Below are 23,618 nucleotides of genomic sequence, written 5' to 3'. Positions count from 1 at the left end.
ATTTGTAGTCCCCCTGTAGCAATCATCTCATGCCTTGAAACACTTAGACTGAAGCACTACTGCAGTAGGTATCACGAGCAAAGTGCTTCACAGTGTCACTCATGGTAAAACAAAAAAAAGAAATCAAATTGTTTCTGTAGTAGAAACCTGTGAAAGCATACAAGTTTTCTCCTCTTTAATTAGGGGATATTGCTTAAACACTTACCTAAGTTGAGTGAACAAGTTTTTAACTTAGTCCCTGCAGTTGTTGGTGGCAGACAACTCTCATGTGAAGGTCATTACTAGGTTCATCAGATTTTATAAATCATCAGGTTCACATCGCACTGCAGTGGCCCTATGGCATGGAGCAGTGGAAGTGGGACTGTTATGCACTTGATGACATTTTTCTGTAGAGACAAACACAGGAACCACTTTTCCTGCCTCTAAAGTAAATATTGGATCAGTTCATGTAATCAATCAAATTTTAGACATAGTTCTGATTTTTCAGTTACATGCTGCAGTATTATTAGTGTTACTAGCCTGTGTGGTATTTTGGCTCAGTGCTACAGCACCATGGGCTCTGGGAAAGGTTTGTCTGGAGGAGTATTAGATCGAGATTTCACATGTGGGTGTGAAGATTCCCGTTATTCAGCCAATCTTAAAATGTACGTCTGGTTCAGCTCTGCCATATGTAACGCAGCAGAGCCTTGCCCATCCTCCTACCCCCTGTAATACACAGCCCGAGCTCCAAAGGGCGTATAAGTGTCTTCTGTCGTGCTGAGACTGTCATTTTTGGAGACACGGTGCTACTGCCCTGGGCTCAGGAGAGCTGCCAGTGGGGGGAAGGGAGGGAGCATGGCATCTCCTCCAGTGGATCTTACACTGCAGATCTGCCAAAGATGGATCTGGCATCCAGTCTCACCGAGTGCTGAGAAGAGTCTGTGCGCTTCCTGCTCTGCTGGGGAAACTGTTTATCAACATGCTCACCCATGTGAAAACAAGGCCCCCATCATATTGCCAAGATCAGTATATCCTGCGGTAATGTGCTGTGTGACAGTCTCAGAAATTAAAGTTGCCTCTGGGTTCCTTAAATTCATGAATCTAAATCGCACCAACTTTTCTTTAGAAGGAGAAAGAGAAAATATATATTTGGGCAATACAAATTAACCTCTTTCTTGGGCCAGAATGTTTCCTTATTGTCCATGTCTTGGCTCCACATCCTATCCTTGCCATGCTTTTCTGAAAGCAGCATTCCCTTGCAGCAAGGGAAAACCACAGCTGTGATTTTCACGAAGATCTGGTGGAAGTGTCACTCAGATTCCTAATGCCTTTTCATCTGCCAAGGAAGAACACAGAAATGTTTTCTGCCCCTTTCTATGAGACTGTTCATATTACTAATGAACAATGGGCACTTTTTATTAGGACTTAAACCTTATGTTGATTTGTATCAGCTGTAAGAGAGAACATCAATATAACTGCAGTCCAGTATTTTACTATATAATGTAGGAAGCTGCTCTGTAGAGTGCTTATTTGTTTGATTAATTTTTGTTTTCTACAGAGGTTTGCTGAGAGCGAGACTTTAATCACAGTGTAGTCATTTAAGAATAAGTTACAGAATTATAGCTGAATAATATTCATTCTATGAGGAGTCGAAAGACTAAATTCGTTATTTAGATCCAGTGCTCCTGAAAGCTTTTATCACTAGCACTTGCTAAATATTAATCTGATTTTTTTTTCACATTACAGGTGCTCGAAAGATTATTTCAGAAGGGATTTAACGTGGCAGCTTCATGTGGTGGTGGAGTGGATTCCTCTCAGTTCAGCGAATACGTCCTGTGTCGCGAAGACAGACGACCACAACCTACTCCAACGATCAGGATAAAACAGGAGCCCCTGGACTAGACCCTACCCATACTCCTTTGTAACCATAGAAGTGTTTAATAGTCCCTTATGTGAAACACAAAGGATTTGCAAAACAGTATTAGCAAACAGATTTTGACTTTATGTTGCCAGTTAGTGGTATTCTGAAACTACCTGTCACATAGCCAGCCATGAAATGCATTTGAAAAACCAGTTGTCCGTTTTTCACGATGAAATACTGAGCATGCTCAGCATACCAGGTTTGGTGGGAATGTACTTTGAGCTGAACAGCTGTGGTGGTGAAAAAGGCAAAGCTTCATAAACCCCTGACCCTAGATTGGACTTCTGTGGAAAGACCAATTAAAGTGATTTGAATCTATCAGCAGGAGAAATGATTCCGACAGCCTTTCCAACGATACCCTGACGTGATGCGTGGAAGTGGGGGCCTCCAAGAGGAAGATGGTACATTAAAAACTGCACTGAGTATCTTCCCTGACTGCCACACCTCCTTCATATCAGATGTGCTTTACACCTCCACACATTACATTACACAACTCTTCTGTGATTGTACTCCTTCACGCTAGCAAATGGCTTATTTTTATACAACATTTCCAACTGAAGTATCTCTGTGGACAGAATCCGGAACCAGAAAAGGACCAATTTATAGTCAACTGGTGCTCAGTATTAAAAAACACACAAACAGACCAAACAAAAAAAGCAACAAAAAATTGATGAGGCCAATTATGGCAATACTTGCAAAAGTAGGGATCTGGAAGCACAAAATAAAACTCCATCTACCATCAAACAAGGGCCACATACCTATTGTGGAGCTGTAGTTCTCTTAAAGCCAGTCGTGTTTTGACTCAGAAACTATAAGTTTTGCATCATCAAAGAAGCGTGGTTCTCCCAAGCAAGCTCTGCCACCTCTTGTTGTTCATTTACTAACCATGTTATAAGCCCACATTTAGGAGGAAACACTAAGAATTTTGGACAAGCTATTCTTTATGGGTCTGGAATTTTTGCAAAAAGATGTTAAAAACCTCTACTTCCACTGTCTGATGAAAGCAGGTCACGTTTTGTTTAGAGTGTTTTTCCTCTATTATTTTAAACTATTATTAAAATACTGATTCTGTAGCTGCCCTCTATCTGTTTAATTGTATTTTTAAAGAAGCTCATGGTCTGTAGGAGGTTACTCTTCCATTCATGAATCAGTATCGAGACTCTGACTTACAGGGCTTCCTAACTCAGGAGACAGCACCATGTTTGCAGGTGCAAGGTTATAAATAGCATTCTGCTAAATCCTGTTTATTGCTGTTTAGCATGATTGGGTCCTTAATAACTAATTCATGTGTTAATCACTATTTAGTTTCTCCCACATTAAGTTATAGAATACTGTTGTAGATGCTGAATTTTAATTAAACATTTTAGATGAGTAAATACAGCCATATATAACAGTATTAAATGGTCAACAATTCTTTAATACCTAATGATTGCAATCAGACAAAATAAAGATTCAAGTTTAAGACTAATATTTTCAAAAGCGATGAGCTGTACTAAATATCCAAGTTACAATCTAGGCAGAGGTCTAATTTTTGGAAAAGTGCTGGATACCTGACCATAGAAAATCAGACCTCTGCAGGTTTTTTCATCTTGCTTATCCAAACCAGAGATCTCTTATGAAAATCTTAGCCTATACATATTGGCCTGCTAACTTAGCAGAACAGTTGAGCAAATCTGTCTACTTCAAAAGAGTTGTAAAGCTATTTTATTTTGTGGTTTTATACTTGTATGACATTCTAAAGTTCCTAGGCATTGCCATATTTGAATATATGGCACAGCGTTCACCTTTGTATGTAAGATATCTGTAGAATTGTATATTATACATTTAATATTGTAAAGAACTTAACGTATAATTGTCATGTATTTGTGTATGCACATTTCTTATACAGTACTTCATGCCATAAACATTTCTGTAAAGTAAACGATCAAAAATAAGCAAGTAGGGTGGAACACTCACTGTATTTCCCCTGTTGTTTGAAAGGTGAGAAGTTTTGATTGCGTCTCCTCTGGCCTTTTGCTCCGTTCAGCTTGATGTAGCCATGTCTTACAAAAAGAAAAGAAAAAAAGGGTGTTTTATTTATTACTTTCATACATTGAGTTCACTTTAAGTTCAAAACTTAAATAATCTGTTCAGCTTCTTGTTTTTAGCCTATATACACTTTTGTCCTGCACTCCTGACCAGGGATACTTAGTACTAGCAGAGGCTGAACTCTTGTCTGTGTATCCTCTTCCATTCATTACCTCTCAGCTAGGGGATAAAGGTGAACATGTCACATTTACGTTTAAAAATGCTCAGTTCTGCCATTCTTACTCAGGCAAACCTCCCTGAGGTCAGCACAGGTTGTCTGCAAGCTGGACCGGACACTGAGTACCTGCGGGGTGCTGAGCACATCCTGCTCCCATTGAAGTTCCAGGCAGACAGCTCTCTCACAAGCTTGGAAGCAGGATGCTTTCAGATATATGTAGAAAGCCATTTGAAGTATTTGTGGTTGGTTGGTTGGTTTGTTTTTCTTCAGTTTGCTGTTTACCGTATTTTTTTAAATAGATCAATAAAGCAGCTCAAGTACTTACAGCAGTTTGCAAAGGTGGCATCATGAAAAGTTCCAGGCTGCGCCAACCGAGTTAAATATGAACTTGAGATGGAAAGTTTGAGCCATGACATCACATTAACTGCAAAATAGCACTAAGGCAAGGAAGACATGTGGAAACAATCACTTTGTTAGAAGGAATATGCCTTTTTTTAAAAAAAAGAAAGTTAAGCTAGGACATGTTCTTTTAGTTAGTAACTTCAGGTCACTTATTTAAAGTTTATTACAGTTTCATTTATATCTTTTTTACTTATTTCCCTGTATTCTTATGCAGCAATATCAGCATAAACTGATTTGAATTTCTACTTCTGGCCTTAAACCATAGCAACATAACTTAATTAAGAACATTGCTCAGTGTCACTAAAACAGGTTTTAAAATATCATAGAAACTCCAATAAAACTGTGGTGTGCAGCCAGCAAATGTTTTTATTATGAAGGCCAAAAAGTAAACATAGTCTGGTTTTAACCTAATTTGATGGAACAAAATTGTTCTGATCCTTTTTTTTCTTTTTTTTTTTTTTTCTGAGCACTGAAACTGTGGCTTGAAGAACATTAGTCTTTGCTAGCACTTTTTGTACAACCCTGTTACACCACTTGGCTCCCAAGTCTCAGAAAAAAAGTGAAAGAATGTTATGTTGTGCTTATTGGACTAATTGCTTTGAAAAAAGCAACTGTTGAGTGCATTCATTCACTGTATTAATAGCATCAAGGTTTGTTGACAATTTTATTAGATGTTTGACAAAGGATAAGAATCAGCACAACAAAACATTGGAGTATTTGGTTTTAGTATTTCTTTGTGGGTATTCTGTTAATATTTTAATGCAAAATGTTTCTGAACAGTGCTTAAGAACTACAAGACAATGTGAAATTCATGTTTGATAAATTAATACTGTATGTCACTCGATGTGTTATTTTAGTAAATTGTTTTATTTCTTTACAAAATAAGTACAAATAAGGGAGTATGTTTTCACACAAATTGGGGGTATTTACGAGTATGTACAGAAATCATCAAAATAACGTAATTCTAATAAACACAAGGCCTTTATAAACAATATGTACAAATTATCAATACATTTAAAACATAATTTTACACTTCCTGGCCTTAAATACCTTATGAATAATCTTTTGGCTAAATAGCAGCAGTATAAATTTTCTTCTGCTTTTCATAAACCTTAAAAAATAATTAAAACTTTCGTTTTTAAAACTATTGGACAAATAGTTCTATTTGTGCTTTCGCTATGGTTTCCCATCAAAAAAAAAAACATTGCCTCAAAAAAGTGGCAAGCAAAACATAGTAAAAATTGAAAAGATAAATAAGCAAATGTCTCCCTTCCATGGTTACTGATAATACTGTTAGGTTTGAAGTACAACTTGTGCCCAGCTTCTTGCTTAGCATTCCTATCTGTACCTATTTAAAAGACTCACACTAACTTTGCTTGGCTTTGGTGTGGGCCCCTTAAATTCCAATTCAGCAAAGCATTTAAAAAGCATTCCTCCCACCTTTAAGTACTTAAAACTACCCATATGCTTAAAGTCATGCACTTGTTCATGAGCCTCTCTGGACTGGAGTCCTCAGGTCCAATCGTCCAAGGCAAAGCATCACCAGTCCCTGCAGCGCAGCCCCGACCGCCCAGTGGCACCAAGCTCGCAGGGCTCACCTCTGCTCTCGTGACAGCTACTAAAAGTGGAACTGGATCCCAGAAACTTCCTTTACAGTGACTTGAAAAATCCATATAGAATACTCTAAAACCTTTACTGAACAATACTCTCCTTTAAAACCACCATTAAACCATACTCTGCAATAAATAAATTAAGATTTTAGAAAATAAAAATGATTCATGTTACTAACCAGCTGCTACAAATGTGCAAAAGGTTGAATAGATTCAGAAAACAACTGGAAGCTAGTCAAGGTAACTCCACTGGGACCCAAATGCACAGATTTCATACACTTAGGATTTGGTTCAGCAAATGGCTCAGGAAAAGAGCTGTGCAGTAAAAGCAAAAATCCTAAATATATAAAATTTGTGAGAATGTGCATTGGCTATTCTTTTAGCTGTGCAAAAAAATGCAATTAGAACTAATCTAAAATAACATCAGGTATCACCATGGTTAGTCATTGGAAACAGTACTAGTAAACCTAAAAGGAAAAGAAAACCAGCACTGTAAGTGAACAAAAAGGTTAATCCCCTGGTTAGGTCCCAATTCTGTGAACCTGTCCCAATCCTCCTTAGTATGAGATGGTTTATGTAAGCCATTGCAGCAGTTTTGCCATTTGTGTAACTTCAATGCCATCTATTTTAGCCTCATCTAAAATGGCCAAATGTAGTAAGACTTTGAAGTTGGTTACATCTGTGGATTTAACATTTTAAAACCTTTTGCACATTTTTTCTTTTTCTCCTTTTTTTTTTTTTTTTTTACATAAAGGGAATTTATTGCATGTGTCTGACAATTTTACAAAACAAAATTACTGAAACATTGACTTTGAAAAAAATAGAAGGCACATTAAAATGACAGCTTTTCAATGCAAGTTGAGCTTCTGTATGGAGAAATCAGTACAATTCTTGGCTTTACTTAAGCAGAGCTCGATAGAGCAGGAGAGAATGGCTCGTTTCTCTTTCCTGTTCCATGTAGAAGATGAAGTCCCTGAGGTTTACGCGAGTTATTTTCTGTCGGGCATACTGCCTGGATGAAGGAGTCCCCAAGCCAGCCTGACTTCCACCAGACATACTGAGGCCCTACAAAGAAAACACAGCAGAGTTCAAAGTCCTGCAACAGTGGAGAGTCCTCCAACTCTCAGGTTTACAACTACTAACTGCTGGATTATTTTAAACGCCTAAATGTATTACGAGCCTCATTCTGAAAGTATTACATGACTCTTTTTTTTTTTTCTGTTCTTCTGAGCCTCAGCAAGTTAACCAGAGTAAAGAAACGAGTGAAAACATGCACATGAGACTAGACCTTGTTTATTTATAACACAGGACAAATATATCTGGCTAATTCTCCTGCTACAGTCGTGTTAGCCATAGATGTAATTAACCACTACAATTTCAAGAGCCTTTTTTTAGGACAAAACTAATTGCAGTAGATAAAGGCATCTTTGGTATATCAAATGTGTGCACAATGCTATTCCACATCCTGTCTAGGACTGGAAAGAGGTTAGTGGTGTACCGGTATGTTGCTACTGCCATAATAACCTCAGCAGTCCCATGGGGACCCCTATTATCTCCTCTGGGCATACTGAAGAAAAAAGGCTTGCTGTGAGGAGATACTACACAATCTTGCTAGAGAACACAGTACTCAGCTGAGAGGTTGGAAAATTAAGTAGAAAAATTGCAAGGAAAACTCAGACATCTAAGATGATAAAGACAAACATTGGTGTACTGTTTTCTAGTGCTATGTTAAACCTTTTGGTTTGTTTTATTTAAATTGGTCCAAAGCTACTGAATTAATGAATACTTCATTCTGGCCTTCTGTATAGAGATAACATTCAAAAACTACATTCCTTAGTTACTGATCAGGGCCAGAGCACGCTATGATGCGAATATTTAGAAATTGAAAGGACATAATTTATAAACTGTGCAGTCTTGTTGAGTTTAGAACAGAAAGGTGATAGATGGATAGATTCCACCCTTTTTTCATCCTTAAAAGGCCATTGTTTTTAGTGCTTCCAATTGATTTCTGGTGAAATAAAATGTTCTGACTTACAAAATTAGGTTTTAATCCATAAAAAGGTTTAAATTATTTTTCAAACCTCTAAAGCATCTGGCACAGTTTTCAAAACTTTTAAAATACCTATTTCAAGTCTACTTACTGCTGCTCTTAACTTACCTTTCTTTGTCCAGGGAACACTTATTCTAGGATCTTGATTCTAGCCATTAAAAATACAGTTAAGCATAATTTTAGTACTGAAAGGTTGTAGGGGAAACAAACGTGGTATATTGCAAGTAAGACATAACACTGTTTTCACTACTGCTTTTCTCTCTGTGTACTGGCAAAATCAGACTCACCTGCAGAACTATACTGCTCAAGTTATTTCTCCTATATCTGGCTATTAAATTACAGTAGTGGGGCAAATCCTATTCTCTTATAACCACAAAAAATGCTTAACATAGTTAAATGAATGTGGCTAAGCTTAGAGGCAAGAGAAGGAGAAGCCCACAACCTTCGAGCGCCATGAGCATTTGGTCTTAGGGATTCTGTTCTCCAGTATAAAGTAGCTTTTGTTAATAGATTAATTGATTTACCACCTAGCCTCACTGCTCATAGGAAAAGCATGTGCTGCATCTCCAAGGATTGCTCATCCATGCTGAAGACAGACACATCCCCAGTGCACAGTCCATTTATTAGTGGTGCTCTGAATTTATTCAGCCCTTATGCCAAAACGCTTTGCATTCCTAAAAGAAATAGCATCATTTAAACTCATACTCTTTATCTTCCACAGGTCTGAAACAATACCCTACCTTAAGCTGCTTCTAGTCTGCACTCTTACCATGCATTTGTTTTGCCAGGGCTGTTGCCATTATTTCCAATTCTCCAAGGAACTACCATGTCTATATTTATTTTGAACAAGCTGACTCAAAAATATTTTTCTTCTCTGTCTCTGATACGGTGAATCTCTCCCCCTGCTCCAAGTAATAGTTCTTTCACATCCATGCTGACTGCAGTTCCTGAACATAACAAAAACACTTAGCAATGTGGCCACCTTAAACTCATGACAAGAAACTCTTCAAAAATACTATCTGTAGCTTACTGGACCAGAACCATCCTACACACGCTTAACCAAATATTAATAGAAAAGCTACTTCTATATATATTTCTTCACATAAAACCATTTAATACTTGAGGTACCTATACAGCAAAGAATTGCTTTATATTTATTGGACAGAGTAGCTGGAATTAAGATGAGGTAAGTCATATTCATTGCATTTATCACTTGAGGTACTGAACTTTTGGGTGGTAAGAGCATATACTTAATGCAACACCGTAACACGAAATTAAGCTGTGCACATTCATAAATGTGCTTGTTAGCTACTCAGTTACCTGATAACACCCTGTAATTCTCTTTCACAAGGTGAAAAATTTGTAAGAATGTTTTTAGAAAGTAGAAAAGCACAGTTGTACATTGACAGGACAATAACGTGTAACTGTCAATATGATCTCTAATTTAAATTAAAGACCAATTTGTTTGGTACTGTATTGTACTCAAAATTATTCTTTGGAATGCTACATTAAGTACAGTACTAAATGCCACTTTTTTTTTAATTATATACATGAATACAAGCCTAGTTAATTGCCATGTAATGGTGGAATTGAAGAAACACAGGTTTTACTCAAGAAAAAACTTTTTCTTTTTTTAAATCAGCATGACAGACTTTTCATCAACACAAACAAGCCCGATCTTGTTTGTATCTATGGAAACTAGTAAGAGTTACAAAGATAAAAGCTCTAATAAAAAAAAATAAATGGTTGTAAATTGTTTACATCCTTTGTTTCCTGCCTGCCACACCCAAGCTATTACCAAATCACACCCACTCAAATATACATCAGTACCAGTTTTGGTATCAGTGAACTTCTATTTATAACTTCAGGGAAATTTAAAATGTTTGAGACCAGAAAAAAAATATATAGAATTTATGTATGGACTCTTACTACCTCTTCATTTTGCAATGACTTACGTAAATGAGTTACAGCAACTTCTTTTCCCATTCCATCTTGTCCTCTCCTTTTTCCCCACTGTCTCTTTCCCTTGCTGCTTCAATTTTTCTTTCTTGTACTACTAAGGCGGCTGGTGACTGCCTTGAACTTGGTAGCTGCAAATCTCACAGGACAGTAAGGAAGACAGCAGAGAGCAACTGAATTATTCTGCACTGTGCAGCACCCATACAAAGGGGCTTTCCGGGAAGACACACACAACTCCCGCTGCCAGCAGGGATCATGCCGTGGCACAGCCAGAAAGAGAAATTCACCGAAAATCAAATTAAATGCAGGAATTTGAAAGGAAAAAAAAAAAAAAGGCCATGGTGCCATGCTCTCTGTTAACCTGTAATCCAAGACCCACTGAAACAGTCAGACTCCATCAACTTTAATGAGCTTTAATACACTTCAGATACGCTTAGCTGACATGTGTATATACAACTTACAGTATTTTAAATAACATTGTTGGACTGTCAAGCTTAATTCAATTGTTGGAAGCTACCTAGGTTGAAACTATGGCTTAAGAAGAAGAATTGAAGTAATAACTGGTTCAGCGTGCACATTTTGAAGCAATTCCAAATTTATTTTGAAGCAATTTCCAAATTTATGTTAGATGTGACACAAGATTTGGGCCACTCATCTCAGCTAGTCCCAGTTTGCTATTTTTATGATCGTCTTCTGTGAGAAAACTCATGCTGCTGGAAAAGCAGAATAATTTTTATTCTGCTCTGGTTCAAAACAAAGTAACAACGAAAGAGTTGGTAGATTCCTAGGTAAACATACATAACTGTCTACCAAAGAAACATACATTCTAGAAATTAAAACAAATACTCCTGTGAACAGAGAAACTAATGAAGCCTCATTTCTTCCAGATGTATTGCATTTCTCTGGTACTACTTCTTACCACAATAAAACCTGCTCCTCTACATCGCGTTCATCACCTCTCATCTCTCCCAGAAATATCCTCAATCCACTGTATCACCCTCCACATATCACAGATGCCCCCCAGGGTTTTACCTCCCTTCGGAATGGCCTCAGGACCACCCCACGCCCAGCTCTTCTTCCATCCTCACGAGCCAGCCAGGCGAGCATCACCCCCCAGGGTGGCAGACCCACTGAGCCTGTGCTCATCACCCACCCGGTACATGTGGCCCCAAAGTCAAACCTACCCCAAAACTTGTTGAGCTTATATTGCAGCCTTCTCCTCACTGCCGATACCAGCATGTCTCGTCTTCCCTGTGCCTGAGCTAACAGTCCTCATGGTGGTTTTCATGGGCTTGGTCTCAGCTCCTTACTGCCCCTTTCCCTCTTCTACTTCACCCCCTCCACACGCACCAGGTTTGGTCAGTATTTCCCAGAAGGTTTAAAGGCTACTGAGAAAGTGGACTGAGAAAGACAGGCACACCTCGTCCGAAATTTTCATGGACAAACTCCCCTACTGCTCGGAAAGTAAAAATCTCTTTGTGCATTAAATTACAATGGTTAGAGCAGCAGGCGTATGAAAGTTAAACTGACTGAGTAACTCTCAAAAGCGTGCTGTTCCTCGTTTGAAACAGAATTGCTTTCACATAACAAAAACATATGTAACAAAATCTACTGATTTTTATAACAGTGATTTCTACTGTTGAACAATTAAATCTTTTTTTTCTTTTTTCTTTTTTTTTCATTAATCTGTACACCTTCAGCTTTTAAAGGCATTGAATTACAGAACCATGGAAATACACTGTGATATTCTCGTCAGGAAACAGAAAGATAAGGGCAAATAGAAGATTGCATTTAATATTTTATCCATCGTTCCTTCACCAGAAAACAATTCAGTCCTGACATCTTTCCTTTGAACATAGTCTTGAACTGCGGCTATTGCTTCTCTGTGACCCAGAGAGACAAGGCAATAATGATAAAAGATCTGCTGGTTTTTTTCCCAGGCTACGTGGCACATCCTTGTGGCAGACCTGCACTTCAAGCCAAAGTCTGAAAGTGGGAATCATACAGGAACAATTCAAAGCCAAGCAATCTACGGAGTAAAAAAATACAAGGAATTTTGTCTCTCCAACCTCCGTGAACTGAAGAGGAGTGGGAAAATAAGGTATACATTAGTCTGGCCTTATGCTAAGAGGTCTTAGATCATAAGAAATATTCTGGAGATATTCTGCAGCAATAATGATTGCTTGCATAAAATGCTATTAGATCTTTGGCTGACAGGCACTTTATACACGAAAAACAGGTATAATATTATGTATGATTAGCTGTCCCACATAATTTAGGCTTTAATTCAGCACTTACTGAGGCTAATAGTAATGATTTCACTGATTTAAATGAAAGCTGAAACATCCTTAAATCAGTACTCCCCTGAAGTACAGAAAAGTAAATAGTAACTGTTCGTCAGCATCCCAAAGATTAACAATACTGTATGAAACATAATTATATCCACAGAAAGACTGTGCATCTTCATATGCACAATATGGTGGCATTACAAACATCTTTAGAAAGATTCATCACCAAAAGCTATCATTTAGGCCTTCAGATCAGCAACATTTACAGCGAGGATTAGATACCATGATTTCTTAGGCAGCTAGTTATTTTCATTTGCAAACATTTCTATCCTATACTATTTCAGTGCAACTGTTCCTACAGACTCCGTTTTGGCACGCGTTTGCTTGCTACACCCTCTTGGATGCAAATGCGTCTCATTTCCCCTGGGCACATAAACACACACCTCACCCTGCAGACAAACATCAGAAAAACTGATTTGCACAAGTATTTACAAGTACTTCAAATACCAACACAATTGCAACATTTCAAAGACAGCATGCAGTAATTTTTATATTAAGAAATAGTAAGAGGAAGGTAAATCATACTAAGACATGGATACAGTGAAGAATTTTTCTTTAGATGTGATCATTTTAGTTTATAATTACATGATGTTATTTCAACCCAACTAAATGGACTGCCATTACAAAAAGAATGCTTTATACATATCTGCTCTTTGCCTTTATTATGCTAAGCTAAGTCACATATGCAAGAACCATTATAATTGAAAACCTGCTTTGTAAAACAGCATCACACCAACAAGTTCCAGCTGAAAGAACTCAGCATCTACTACCAACCTGACCACCTATTCCTTCTTCTGAGAGAACGTCCCCCCCAAAAAACTGAATGAGAACAGGGGCAAAAAGCAAGTTATGCAACATTTCAGTGAGAAACAACCTGGGAAGAAGAGAAGTCTGCCCCACTGGAAAGAAGTAACACAAGTAAGAGTAAAGCAGATATGGGCTATTTCATTTACCTGCTCAAGGGAGGCAACTGCTCAACTGCCCAGTCCTCAACAGGTCATTCTCAGGAAGAAACCAGACTGCAAATAATTTCAAATTCTTAAACACCTTATCCAAGCAGATCTCTACACAACCACTGCATTAATGAGGGAAAGAGAAGCTCAAGTTTTTCCTGCACAGAGATACAGGTCTGCATTCTGCTAGGACTTTTCACCCTTCAAAGATCTTTTTGCATCCCTCACTCCTCACTTGGTATGTGATAAAAACATGTCTTGTATCCTCTATCTTCTTGCAACACACGATTTGCTCAGGTGGTGCAGTCTCCAGGTCTTTTCATTTACTTTGTTCATGGACCTGCTCCTTGTTGGAACCACAGATCTTGCCAACATCTTTATCCACAAACATCTCATACCTACCACAATTCACTGCCTTACTTGGACTTAAAAGCAATGACAATTTTACCTGATTAAGAACTCTCAGTTTGGACTGCATTCTTGCAGTGGTAATTATAAGTTGAATATTCTATTTATCCTGTTTCCATCATACACATATATTTTCATTTTGCTTGGAATGCTTCTCCTCCCATGCTTTCCAAACGTTTAATCAAGTGCTGCTCCCTTTGAAATACTAATCCTGCCAATTTTTTTATTGTTATTTTTCAAGCATTGTGGTGCTTTTCCCTTCTCATCTTTCAATATTAGCATGTTTTGTTTTTTTTTTTCTTTTCCTCTTTTAAGGGATTTGCCCATATTACTGTACTTCAACCATGCTGTACATGCCTGTATTCCCTCTCACTGGGAAAGGAGAAATGTCAAACTAACTTTAGGAGAAGCCCTACAGCTGAACTTGTAGGATTCACATTTCCCTTGAATCATATTTGATTCCCATCTGATTTTTCTCTTGTGGTAATCCCTGATATTAGTTCAAAACTATCGCAGTTTTACATAGTGGGTGGCCCCTTCTTTTCTAACCTGTATGATTGTGACTTTCATTTAATCAGAAACTTAAAATAATTAAAATATTCTTGACATTCATCAATCTCTAGACACATATAACTGTAAAATTTAATTGTTTAAATATCTAATTAAAATATACATAATTGCTAGCCAGTAAAGATTGCTTTTTTGGCCTGTTCTGGAAGACATGCTGAGCAGAACAACTGTAGGGGACCGGCTAACTGTGGGGGTCTAGATTCATTCGTAGCTGTTTCTGATTAAGAAGAAAATTAGCACTAAGAAGTGCACCTTGGCCACCTCATGTGCTAGCTACATCTCACCTATTTAAGGTGAGACACAGACATCATATAGCTGTTTCATATATTGCCAGTCCTCCCATGGGAGGAAGAGAGGGAGACAGAGAGAAAAGTATCTACATCTTAATGCTTGTGGAAAAAAAAATTACAAATGTGAAATCTAAATTCAAAATCACTTTCTCAACCCTTGAGAGCATGAATTGCCCTCATTCATCTCCACTGACTTTCAGTTCTTAAGCCTAATTATGATGTATAACCCGGACTTTAAAATAATTATGTTTGCAACTGTGGGCCATCTTGTGCACTCCCAGCAATTGTGCAAGTGCCAATCAAGTGACTTTTTGCACTACCTGCCAAACAAAGGGCAAAAATAGCCACGGATCTACCAGCTCTTTGCACAATTTTTTTTTTCAGTGCAAAATTTGCTAGCAGATTAGTTACAATCTGAGAATGGTGGTATAAACCTTTCCCTATAATTACCAGAGGCTCCTCTGTAGATTGAGGGCAGTATATGGCCCTAATTCATATACCCAATCCGTTAAATAAAGCAAAAGCAAGCAGGCAGTGTGGTTATCTCAGAATTGAGTAGCAATAAAATTAAGCCTTAAATGCTAATACCGTCAGCTTGCAGGATAAACACATTGTCAGAAAACAGTCCAGTGTACAGGAAATAAGACATCAATGTTTATAAATAAAATGTGGAAGATGGTTAACACTCTTTCTATTACTGCAAATATCATGGAATATAATTAAGGCCTGATGTATTTCAGACATTAGGGAGAAATGACGGAGTTCAGCAGGGAGAAGTCTCTGAATCATTTAGCTACCCATTCCTTTATTTCTTAATGTTTCTGTTTCTTACAATTAATTCTCTTGACTCTTTTTAAGTTAGTGGGGTTTTCTGTTCAGAACAAGTCCAAAAAACCTTAAGTCATATCAGCATAAATAGCTCTTGAAAAAATGTCTCCAAAAAGGAAACTGTGTTTTCCTTCCCACAGACAGCAGGAAGCTCACAGCAGCAGCCCCCATTCAACATGATCTGTAGTTTTTCCTTCTACATTTTGAGGCAGTCCCTTGCATGTCATGGTCACAATTTGCTATTTATCAAGATATACTCTTTCCCAAGTCCTTTTCCAAGCCCCCTGCTTCTCTCTTTCCTTCACACCAGGATCAGTTCTCCAGGACTCAGAACAGAAACGCGTGACCCGCGTGCCTCCACCACTCTTCATTGCTGTCTGCCCTCCAGACTGCGATCCGATCTGCTGCCCATCTTCAAATTGCCTCAACATACATACTTCCATCATAATTTTTTATAACTTCTCTTTGATACTCTCCTCTAACCTCTTAGTTTCCATCCAGGTTTTTCCTTTCTCTCCATTATAGGACAAAATGAGACAGTCAAGCCTTGACTAAAAGGCAGATCAGTTTAACTTATAAACACAATGCTGACAGTTTAAACTTTCCTAGCATTTGAAAAAAAACTGTGATCTCCCCCTTTTCCTCAAGAATACCAAAATCCTCATCCTCCTCCAACCCATTTCACCACAAAGCAAAGAACCAACATTTTAAACTTCTATTCAACACAACCAACAGAGAATAAGCCTTGAATTTCAAACTAAGCCATTAAAAAAAAATCTCGCTTTTTAAAAGTAAACCCTCCTGCACTCTCACAATTATCCCAGATCCACCTCTTTTTATAAAGTGGGAACAAATGCAACATGAAAGCTTTCAAGAACATCCTCTAACCAACTGCATCTTGTGGTAACAAAAAAAAAGATTGAGTAATCCATACCAATATCAATATCTAAAGAAAAATCTCTTCAGTCTTACAGATAATCATGGAGGAGACAGTGATGTACAAAAACATTGTTTCCAGATGTTAAAGCTCTAATCTTAGTTAGAGATAACTTCTCATCTTTTCTGTTCTGGTAAGTTTGGATACCACACAGACTACCTACAGGAAAAGCTGAATTAGCAAGTAGCTACCATAACCTAGCCTTCAATTGAAAAAATTATATAATATTATATATTACTCATAGGTCCCCCAAAATGACAATGATCAATATATACACTGATGTCTCACATATCTAATTACTCCCAAAATAAAATAAAAATTAGTAATAGATAAAAAAGAGGGCTGCAACTATAGAAGACGAATCTTTCCCAAAAGTACCAGCCAAAAACAGATTCATGATGGGATTTTTTTTTGGCGAAGTTAAACAAAAGGCAGTGGAGCGTAATATATTCACTGTCTTTGGAAGGGAGCTGGCACAACCAATCATCAGCAACGTGAGAACTCGAACAGATGACGGAAGAGGGCAACAGAGCAGACATACCCAAATGTGCACATGCACACACTGAAGAGGATTACTAAATTAATTAGAGAGGCAAGTAAAAAAAACAGTGTGGAATTTAGAATGCGCTCAATAGTATGGAATGATGCTACTGGCCTATTTTTACCATTGGCAATAAGAGACGAGAAAAAGCTAGCTCTAGTAGAAGCAAGTGCATTATGATACAACACAACATGAGCATTATAAAATGCGAGATGAATCTCAAGCCCAGAGGCTCTTTAGCACCACTCCAAATCACAACTCTCTGCCTTCATTTTTCTTCTTTGCTACCATTCCACTTCTTCTCCCAGTACTTCTGACTTGATTAACCCTTTTTTCTCTTTCTTGTCTTTCACCTCCACATTTTCATGGTATTCTTTTCATTCATTTCATGGGTTCTTTAAAAAGTGTCTGAATAATAACAGCAGAAATTATAGATCAGGAGTCAGATTTTCAAAAGTGCTCTACCACAGTGAAGCTGCAATTGTTTCAGATAAGAAATTTATCACTTTATTGGCACCTTAATAAGATTGCACGCTCTTTTGACAATCTGGCCCCTGATTACAAGTTACAAAAAACAAATCATAACCTGTTTTAATAATCTAAATTCATGTGCTGTAAATTTGTTTTTCCTTTAAGTACTTACCCCAGAAATTCAAGTATAACAAGCCTGAAATAGACTTCCTGAAACACAAGCTTCATTTTAGCTTTTTGGGAATTAAAACATAAACGGTTGCATGCTATGAATAATTTCTTGTATCCCTTTCTGGAATACTGAATTCAATAACAGTTCATTAATCTGGCCTGAAATCATGAAATTAGTTTTTCAGGAGCTTATTTTTTGGTCTTTCTAAAAACCTGTGTTAAGATCATTGATCTTTCCTCACAATGCATATAATATGCTACCTGAACGTGTGCAGCAGTAACATATGGTACAGTAGGCTATAACTATTTTACCATCTGTTCTGTCTGAACCCTAACCTTGATAATCCTATATCAGCTTTTCCTGCTAACTACCACTGTTCTTAGATCTTGGCTTATATTTATCCTTTTAAAATTAAATTGCAGCAAAATGATGGCCAGATTATATGCTACTTTTCAGAAATCTTCACTGCTCCCCCAAGTGACATTATTTTGTCAAGGTCTTAAACAATTCCTTCAAAATTACTTTTTTTTTTTCCAGTTAATAAGACAGATCAGTAGCCAGAACATCCTTTACTCTGAAAAGCATTGCTCCAGATCCTGCCACATTCATTACATACTCATTACAAAGTACTTTGCTTTTGTTATGCTCCTATTTTGAACACTGCATCACCTTCAGTGGAACTACAGTGGACTAAATAATTTCCAAGAACAAACTTTAATATTTTAGCAATGTTCCCCACACTGTTTGACTCAGCCTCTGTCTAACCAAGTCATGCTATACAGTAGAGCAGTTCTAATCTGGTTTTTGCACATACAGCAAGACTACTATAACACCTTACCACCTCACTACTGAGTCACCTTAAAAATTAAACAGAGACAAGAACAACAGCATCACATTGAAAAATAAGAAGTTAATCTAATGGTAAATCAATGTAAATTCTCTCCAAAGTTAGGAAAATGGGACAGATTCTGTAAATTGAGCAGGGATGCTTGAAACTTTTACTATTATTGGGTTATTTTGTTTGTTTGTTTTGTTTTTAAAGACTTGCATCCCATGTCACCAAGTTCTATTTTGAGATGTAGGAATTTGAAAGCCTAAACTTTAATTCTAAGGGCTGCCAGAACAGCTCATCTGGCATACTGCTTTTAAATTTAAAGTCTGCCTTGTTTACAAAAACTCAAAGAATAGCCACACAGTAATTAAAATCCATGAAAGACCATGGCCTTGGTATAATGATTTATACATACCTCTACAGAACTACTACATACACACATATATAAAACATAAATATATATTTAATAAAAACTAATGATATCCACAAGAACATATGCACCTCTAGTTTTATTATATGTAAATACAGCATCAGCACTTGACAGCACTAGTTCTTATGGGTGATGAAATTGAAGAAAAGCAAATATGGTAATCACCAATTACTATTTTACAATATCTATTTTCAACTTGAAATATTAAATTATAACAGCTCAGTAAACTCTGACTCATTATCAACTGAACCAGACCGTAATGCCTTCACAATGAAAACTATATTTATAAAAGACTACCTTTGTAAAATGATTTAACTTTTAAAATGAGCACCATACATTTTCATTAAAGGTATTCATATCTTCAGCGTTTTGAAATACAGTATCATTTCTAAAAACATTGTTTCCCTTCTGATTTTTGTTTAGTATCTGAACAAAACGGGAATTTGATTTTTTGAATGTGTGAAGAAATCAGTTCATGAGATATAATTTTGCTTTTTCACACATGAGTAGTTTAAATATGTTATTCAATGTTATCTTGAGGCACAAACATAAGGCATGTAGGTTAGAAAAGTCAAAAATACATACTAGTCTGCTACCTCAAATGTCTTCTAAAATATGCAATTGAAGGACACCATAGAAACTATGATGTGATTAAAGCATATCAAACTTTGGTTGTAATCAGGGTTCTGTTAAACAAAATAGAATGCAGCAACTATACATATACACAGACTCCCCGAATACACAAATATAACTCCATAAGTGTTTTCCAACTACACAAAAACATCTGTATTTTGTAGCTGTACTTGGGGGAGAAGAGAAATACATGTTTTCTTTTGGAGAATATGCTAAAACAGGTTCTTCCTTCCCTATACAATGCAAGAGAAATAAAAGCTTTAATGGATAACAGCTAGAGTTTACACTTCACTCTTCCTCTCCAAATGCAGGAGGACATTAGCTTCCCTACACACACACACACATTCTCTTTTGCATTCAAATATTTCCACCTCTGCATAAAAATGACTTTTATTATGCAGTTTCGCAGGTTTTCCTAGGTTGGCACCCCAGGAGCATAATCCTGATTCACAAAACAAAAACATCTAATTACCCCAGCTGCATAATTCATTGGCCCATAAATAAAAGTTGGCCAAGCCATGATCTTATCCGACAGCCTCTACAGAGCATGTGTGAGAATCTCACTCGGGGAGAGGCATTCACCAGGGCTGGCAGCAGCACAGGCGAGAGCTGGGGTTTGCAACCAGTGGTGAAGGGCTCAAGCTCTGCTTAAGCGCCTTGGTCTCACCAGAAAGAGAAGAAGGGCAAAGGAAGGGATGCCATTTTGCAGCCGGGACCTTTAATGCTTGCAAGCAGGTCGTCCTGTCCTCGGTCGCTCAGTCTGTTCTCAGATGAATCATTTAACTAGAGGTTCCTATCAGAGCTGGGATCCTCCACAGCCTCACACACTGCAATGAGCCACGCACTTTGTGATTAACTGAATTCCAGTAATAAAGAAAATGCTTGAATTGGCAACGCTGTAAGTATATGCTACAGGTTTTCTTCAATCACATTGAGATGTAAGACTGTAATTTGAAAATCAGACAATATTCAGATGACAAAAGCGAAACATACTTATTGAGTATTCCTTTACTTTGCATCTATTTTTCATATGATGTTGATGAAAAGCTATGTAAATTCACACTATTCTGGCAAACTTCCCAACAGAAGTCTTTTAGACACCGTCTATACAGGCTCTTTGTGGATCCTTTTATAATTGCTTCTGTTTTTGTTTTTTAATTTACAAGAGTTCTACTAAAGTATCATCATCTAACATCTGAAAAACATCACCCTATTTGTTTGTTTTCATGATCAAATATCTACAATTCATTAAATTGCAAATAAAGATGGTGACCTAAGCCACTCTTGGTGCGAGCTAGCAAAACACCTTGCGGTCTCACATGGATTTCAAATGAAAAGATTTTTAAAAGAACTCTGAGTTGGGTTTTAATAGGCACCATTTTACCACGTAATGGTAACCAAACCAGGGACCATTTCCATTTTGGAAGATTTCAGTCTGCATCATAACAACGGTGAGCGGCAGAGGAACTCACCAACCCAGGGGCAAAGACCGCGTCCAGCCTTCATGTCCCAGGTGCCGCAGCCACTGGGCAACAGGCTCGCAGCCTCACCAGAAATGTCATCTCGGGAGCAGAAAAACCTCCTTCACAAATATGGTTTGGAGACAGATGTACTTTCACTAAACATTTTATCTTTGAGAAAAATGCATTTTGACGAAGAAAGTTTTGCTGCAAATTTCTTCACTAAGAGCAAGAAGTTAGACTTTCAGGGCCTAAGTGGGGGAAATTGTTCAGACCATGTTGTACACCATGTCTGTTGCTGGAACTACAGTAACAAAAATATGTGTCAACTGGCCTAATTTACCTGACTTTTAAGTGTTCAACTTAAAACAACAAGCTACGGGTCTCCTCTCAATGTTGCATCTGGAGTAAGGCTGAGAATGGGACCCAAGCCTGCCTCAGTCCTCCTAAGCAGGTCTTCACAGCTACGTTTGAACAATGATTTCACATACTTAAGTAGTAATTAACAACAGAAATGTTTAGAATAAACGAGTAAGGACAGGGCATTTGAAAAAGAGTTAACAGATGTCCTTAACATTGCTGCTGGCCTAATAACATTGCTGCAGTAATTTATTTGATGTGGAGTTTATTTAGCTGCTGCAAACATATAGGGTTGTAATAATCATAAACAGGTTGCATTAAGCACAATACATCTCGGATGTGTAACATAGTGTTAAAAATAATCCCAGAAATGTTATGCCTTAAAGATATATGCACAATATCTTCTACAATCTGATTGTGAAAAGCTAACCAGAAAGCATCTTTCAGACATTAAAATGATTATAAATAAAAAATAAAAAATCTAGAGTTCTTTTAAAGATAATTTTGCCTGTATTTTGGGATAGCAAACATTCAATTCAAACATCAAACCCTGGCATACTTCAGTAAGCTATCAGCACAGCAGCGCTGCCTTTTTTTCCTTTGAAAAATGAAAGAATTAAATTCAAAACAAACAACTTCAATTTAACACCAAACTACAGGATAACCAATCTTAAAAATGTCAAATTGTAATGGATCTTAATACCCATATAAAACACAAAAATAGTGGCATTGTTCCTTGGTAATGCATAGCAACCTTACAGAATTTCAGTGAAGGAGAAAGAAGGGAAAAACACCTTATTACTTCTAACTCCTGCGAGCCATTTTGGTCTCCAAAGGTTTTAGACTGCCTCAGGCCATGTGTCTGCAGTGTTTCGGGAAATGACTTGCCTTCGCACGAACACTGCTATGTTCTGCAGCACTGCTGCCCCCCAGCATCCCCGCTCAATTTCTGTTTAACTCTTCCTTACCTGCATCAGCCTTTTTCCCCCTTTTTTTTGCAGCAAGATTTCAGAAAGGTTTTGCAGAAAGAAAGAAAGAAAGAAAGAAACAACACAAAACCACACAAAACCCCTCTGCTTTTTTCAACTAGTTTTCTCAGAAATAAATAGAGATAGAATTTATCTCTAGAAATCTTGGAAAGGAAAAAGGAAATCTAAACTAAAATATTTGATAACAAAACTAGTTTAGCTATGTATCATCGAGGAGCTTTTAAGTTTGATATTTCCCAAATGTTTGTGTTTTACCTCAGTTAACAAAGACTTGTTAGAAAACAAACAAAAAAAAATCATCATCATCCCCATAGAGAGCAATGGTACTACCAAATGTCTTCACCTATCACTGTATTTAGATTTTTAATTACATGACAAGCACAACATTACAGGCTACGATTAAGGCCCTGGATAAGGCCTTACAACTATGAACTAATTTGTCTTAGCAGCAGTATTTTAAAGGCAATAGGAAACAACCCACCTCAGAGGGAAAGAGAAAGATTTACTCCTCCTTATAATTTTTTTTAGCTCACTTAGAGATGTTTTGTGTTTCCCTCTATTTTCTGTGAAGATTCAAGGCTATGCACTGCAAGCTATTTTGCTTAATAGCTTTTTAAAAAACCTCTAGAAAATTCTTAGCCAAGGTCACTGCTGATTGACTCAAAATATGACAGTGTATGAGGCTACTAAAATATTCTGTTCATCTCAGAGGTTGAGTAAGCAGCTCTAACTAAGAGGAAAATCAATATAATACTTCACATTGAGGAAGAAAATGGAAAATAGTTTAGCAGTTAAGTGGTTAATGCAATTCCTAAGTGTTCAGCAATCATTGCAATTTAGTGCCATTTCGATTATTACACAATAAACAGACCATGTTGTCTGGAAGCAAATTTTTATGAGTATAGCTGAAGGGGTTGCAACTTATTTAGCTGCTGAAACTCTAAGGGAAAGAACATTTCTGAATGCTAACACTACAGATCAGAAATATACAGGTACACTAGAAAGGTTATTTTTAGGTCACTACTATGGTAACTAACCACACTGACCTTTAAAATTAGTATGCAGTTCAAGAAAAATGAAGTTCTGTAAAATGTTCTTTAAACAATATCACTTTAATAAACAATGCTGCACATCCTTACAGCAGAATGTTGTCACTTTTTACAGCTATTAATTTCACTTTTGTATCATAACATCATAGCATAACGTATGAGAACATCGTGATGTAGAACT

The 23,618-nt window shown here is 37.2% G+C and overlaps 2 protein-coding genes across 6 annotated transcripts in view; one reads left to right on the top strand and one right to left on the bottom strand.

The window, feature by feature from the left end:
* KCTD15 (potassium channel tetramerization domain containing 15) overlaps nt 1-3,824 on the top strand; it is a 43,872-nt gene extending 40,048 nt beyond the window's left edge. For all 5 annotated transcript variants that reach the window (XM_040571623.1, XM_040571626.1, XM_040571621.1 and 2 more), the window contains one exon: nt 1,726-3,824. In XM_040571623.1, coding sequence (XP_040427557.1) covers nt 1,726-1,881 — 156 coding nt within the window. In that variant the 3' untranslated portion in view covers nt 1,882-3,824. The remainder of the gene's footprint in view (nt 1-1,725) is intronic.
* Nucleotides 2,445-23,618, bottom strand: part of LOC121076953 (transcription initiation factor TFIID subunit 4-like) — a 147,644-nt gene continuing 126,470 nt past the window's right edge. Inside the window, exon 15 of the mRNA XM_040571616.1 lies at nt 2,445-7,222. Within this exon, the coding sequence (XP_040427550.1) occupies nt 7,055-7,222 (168 nt within the window). The 3' untranslated portion in view covers nt 2,445-7,054. The remainder of the gene's footprint in view (nt 7,223-23,618) is intronic.

This window comes from Cygnus olor, chromosome 12, assembly GCF_009769625.2.
Source record: "Cygnus olor isolate bCygOlo1 chromosome 12, bCygOlo1.pri.v2, whole genome shotgun sequence".
Taxonomy (NCBI): domain Eukaryota; kingdom Metazoa; phylum Chordata; class Aves; order Anseriformes; family Anatidae; genus Cygnus; species Cygnus olor.
Note: the sequence above shows the minus strand (reverse complement) of the source record. Positions and strands in the feature narration are given on the sequence as shown.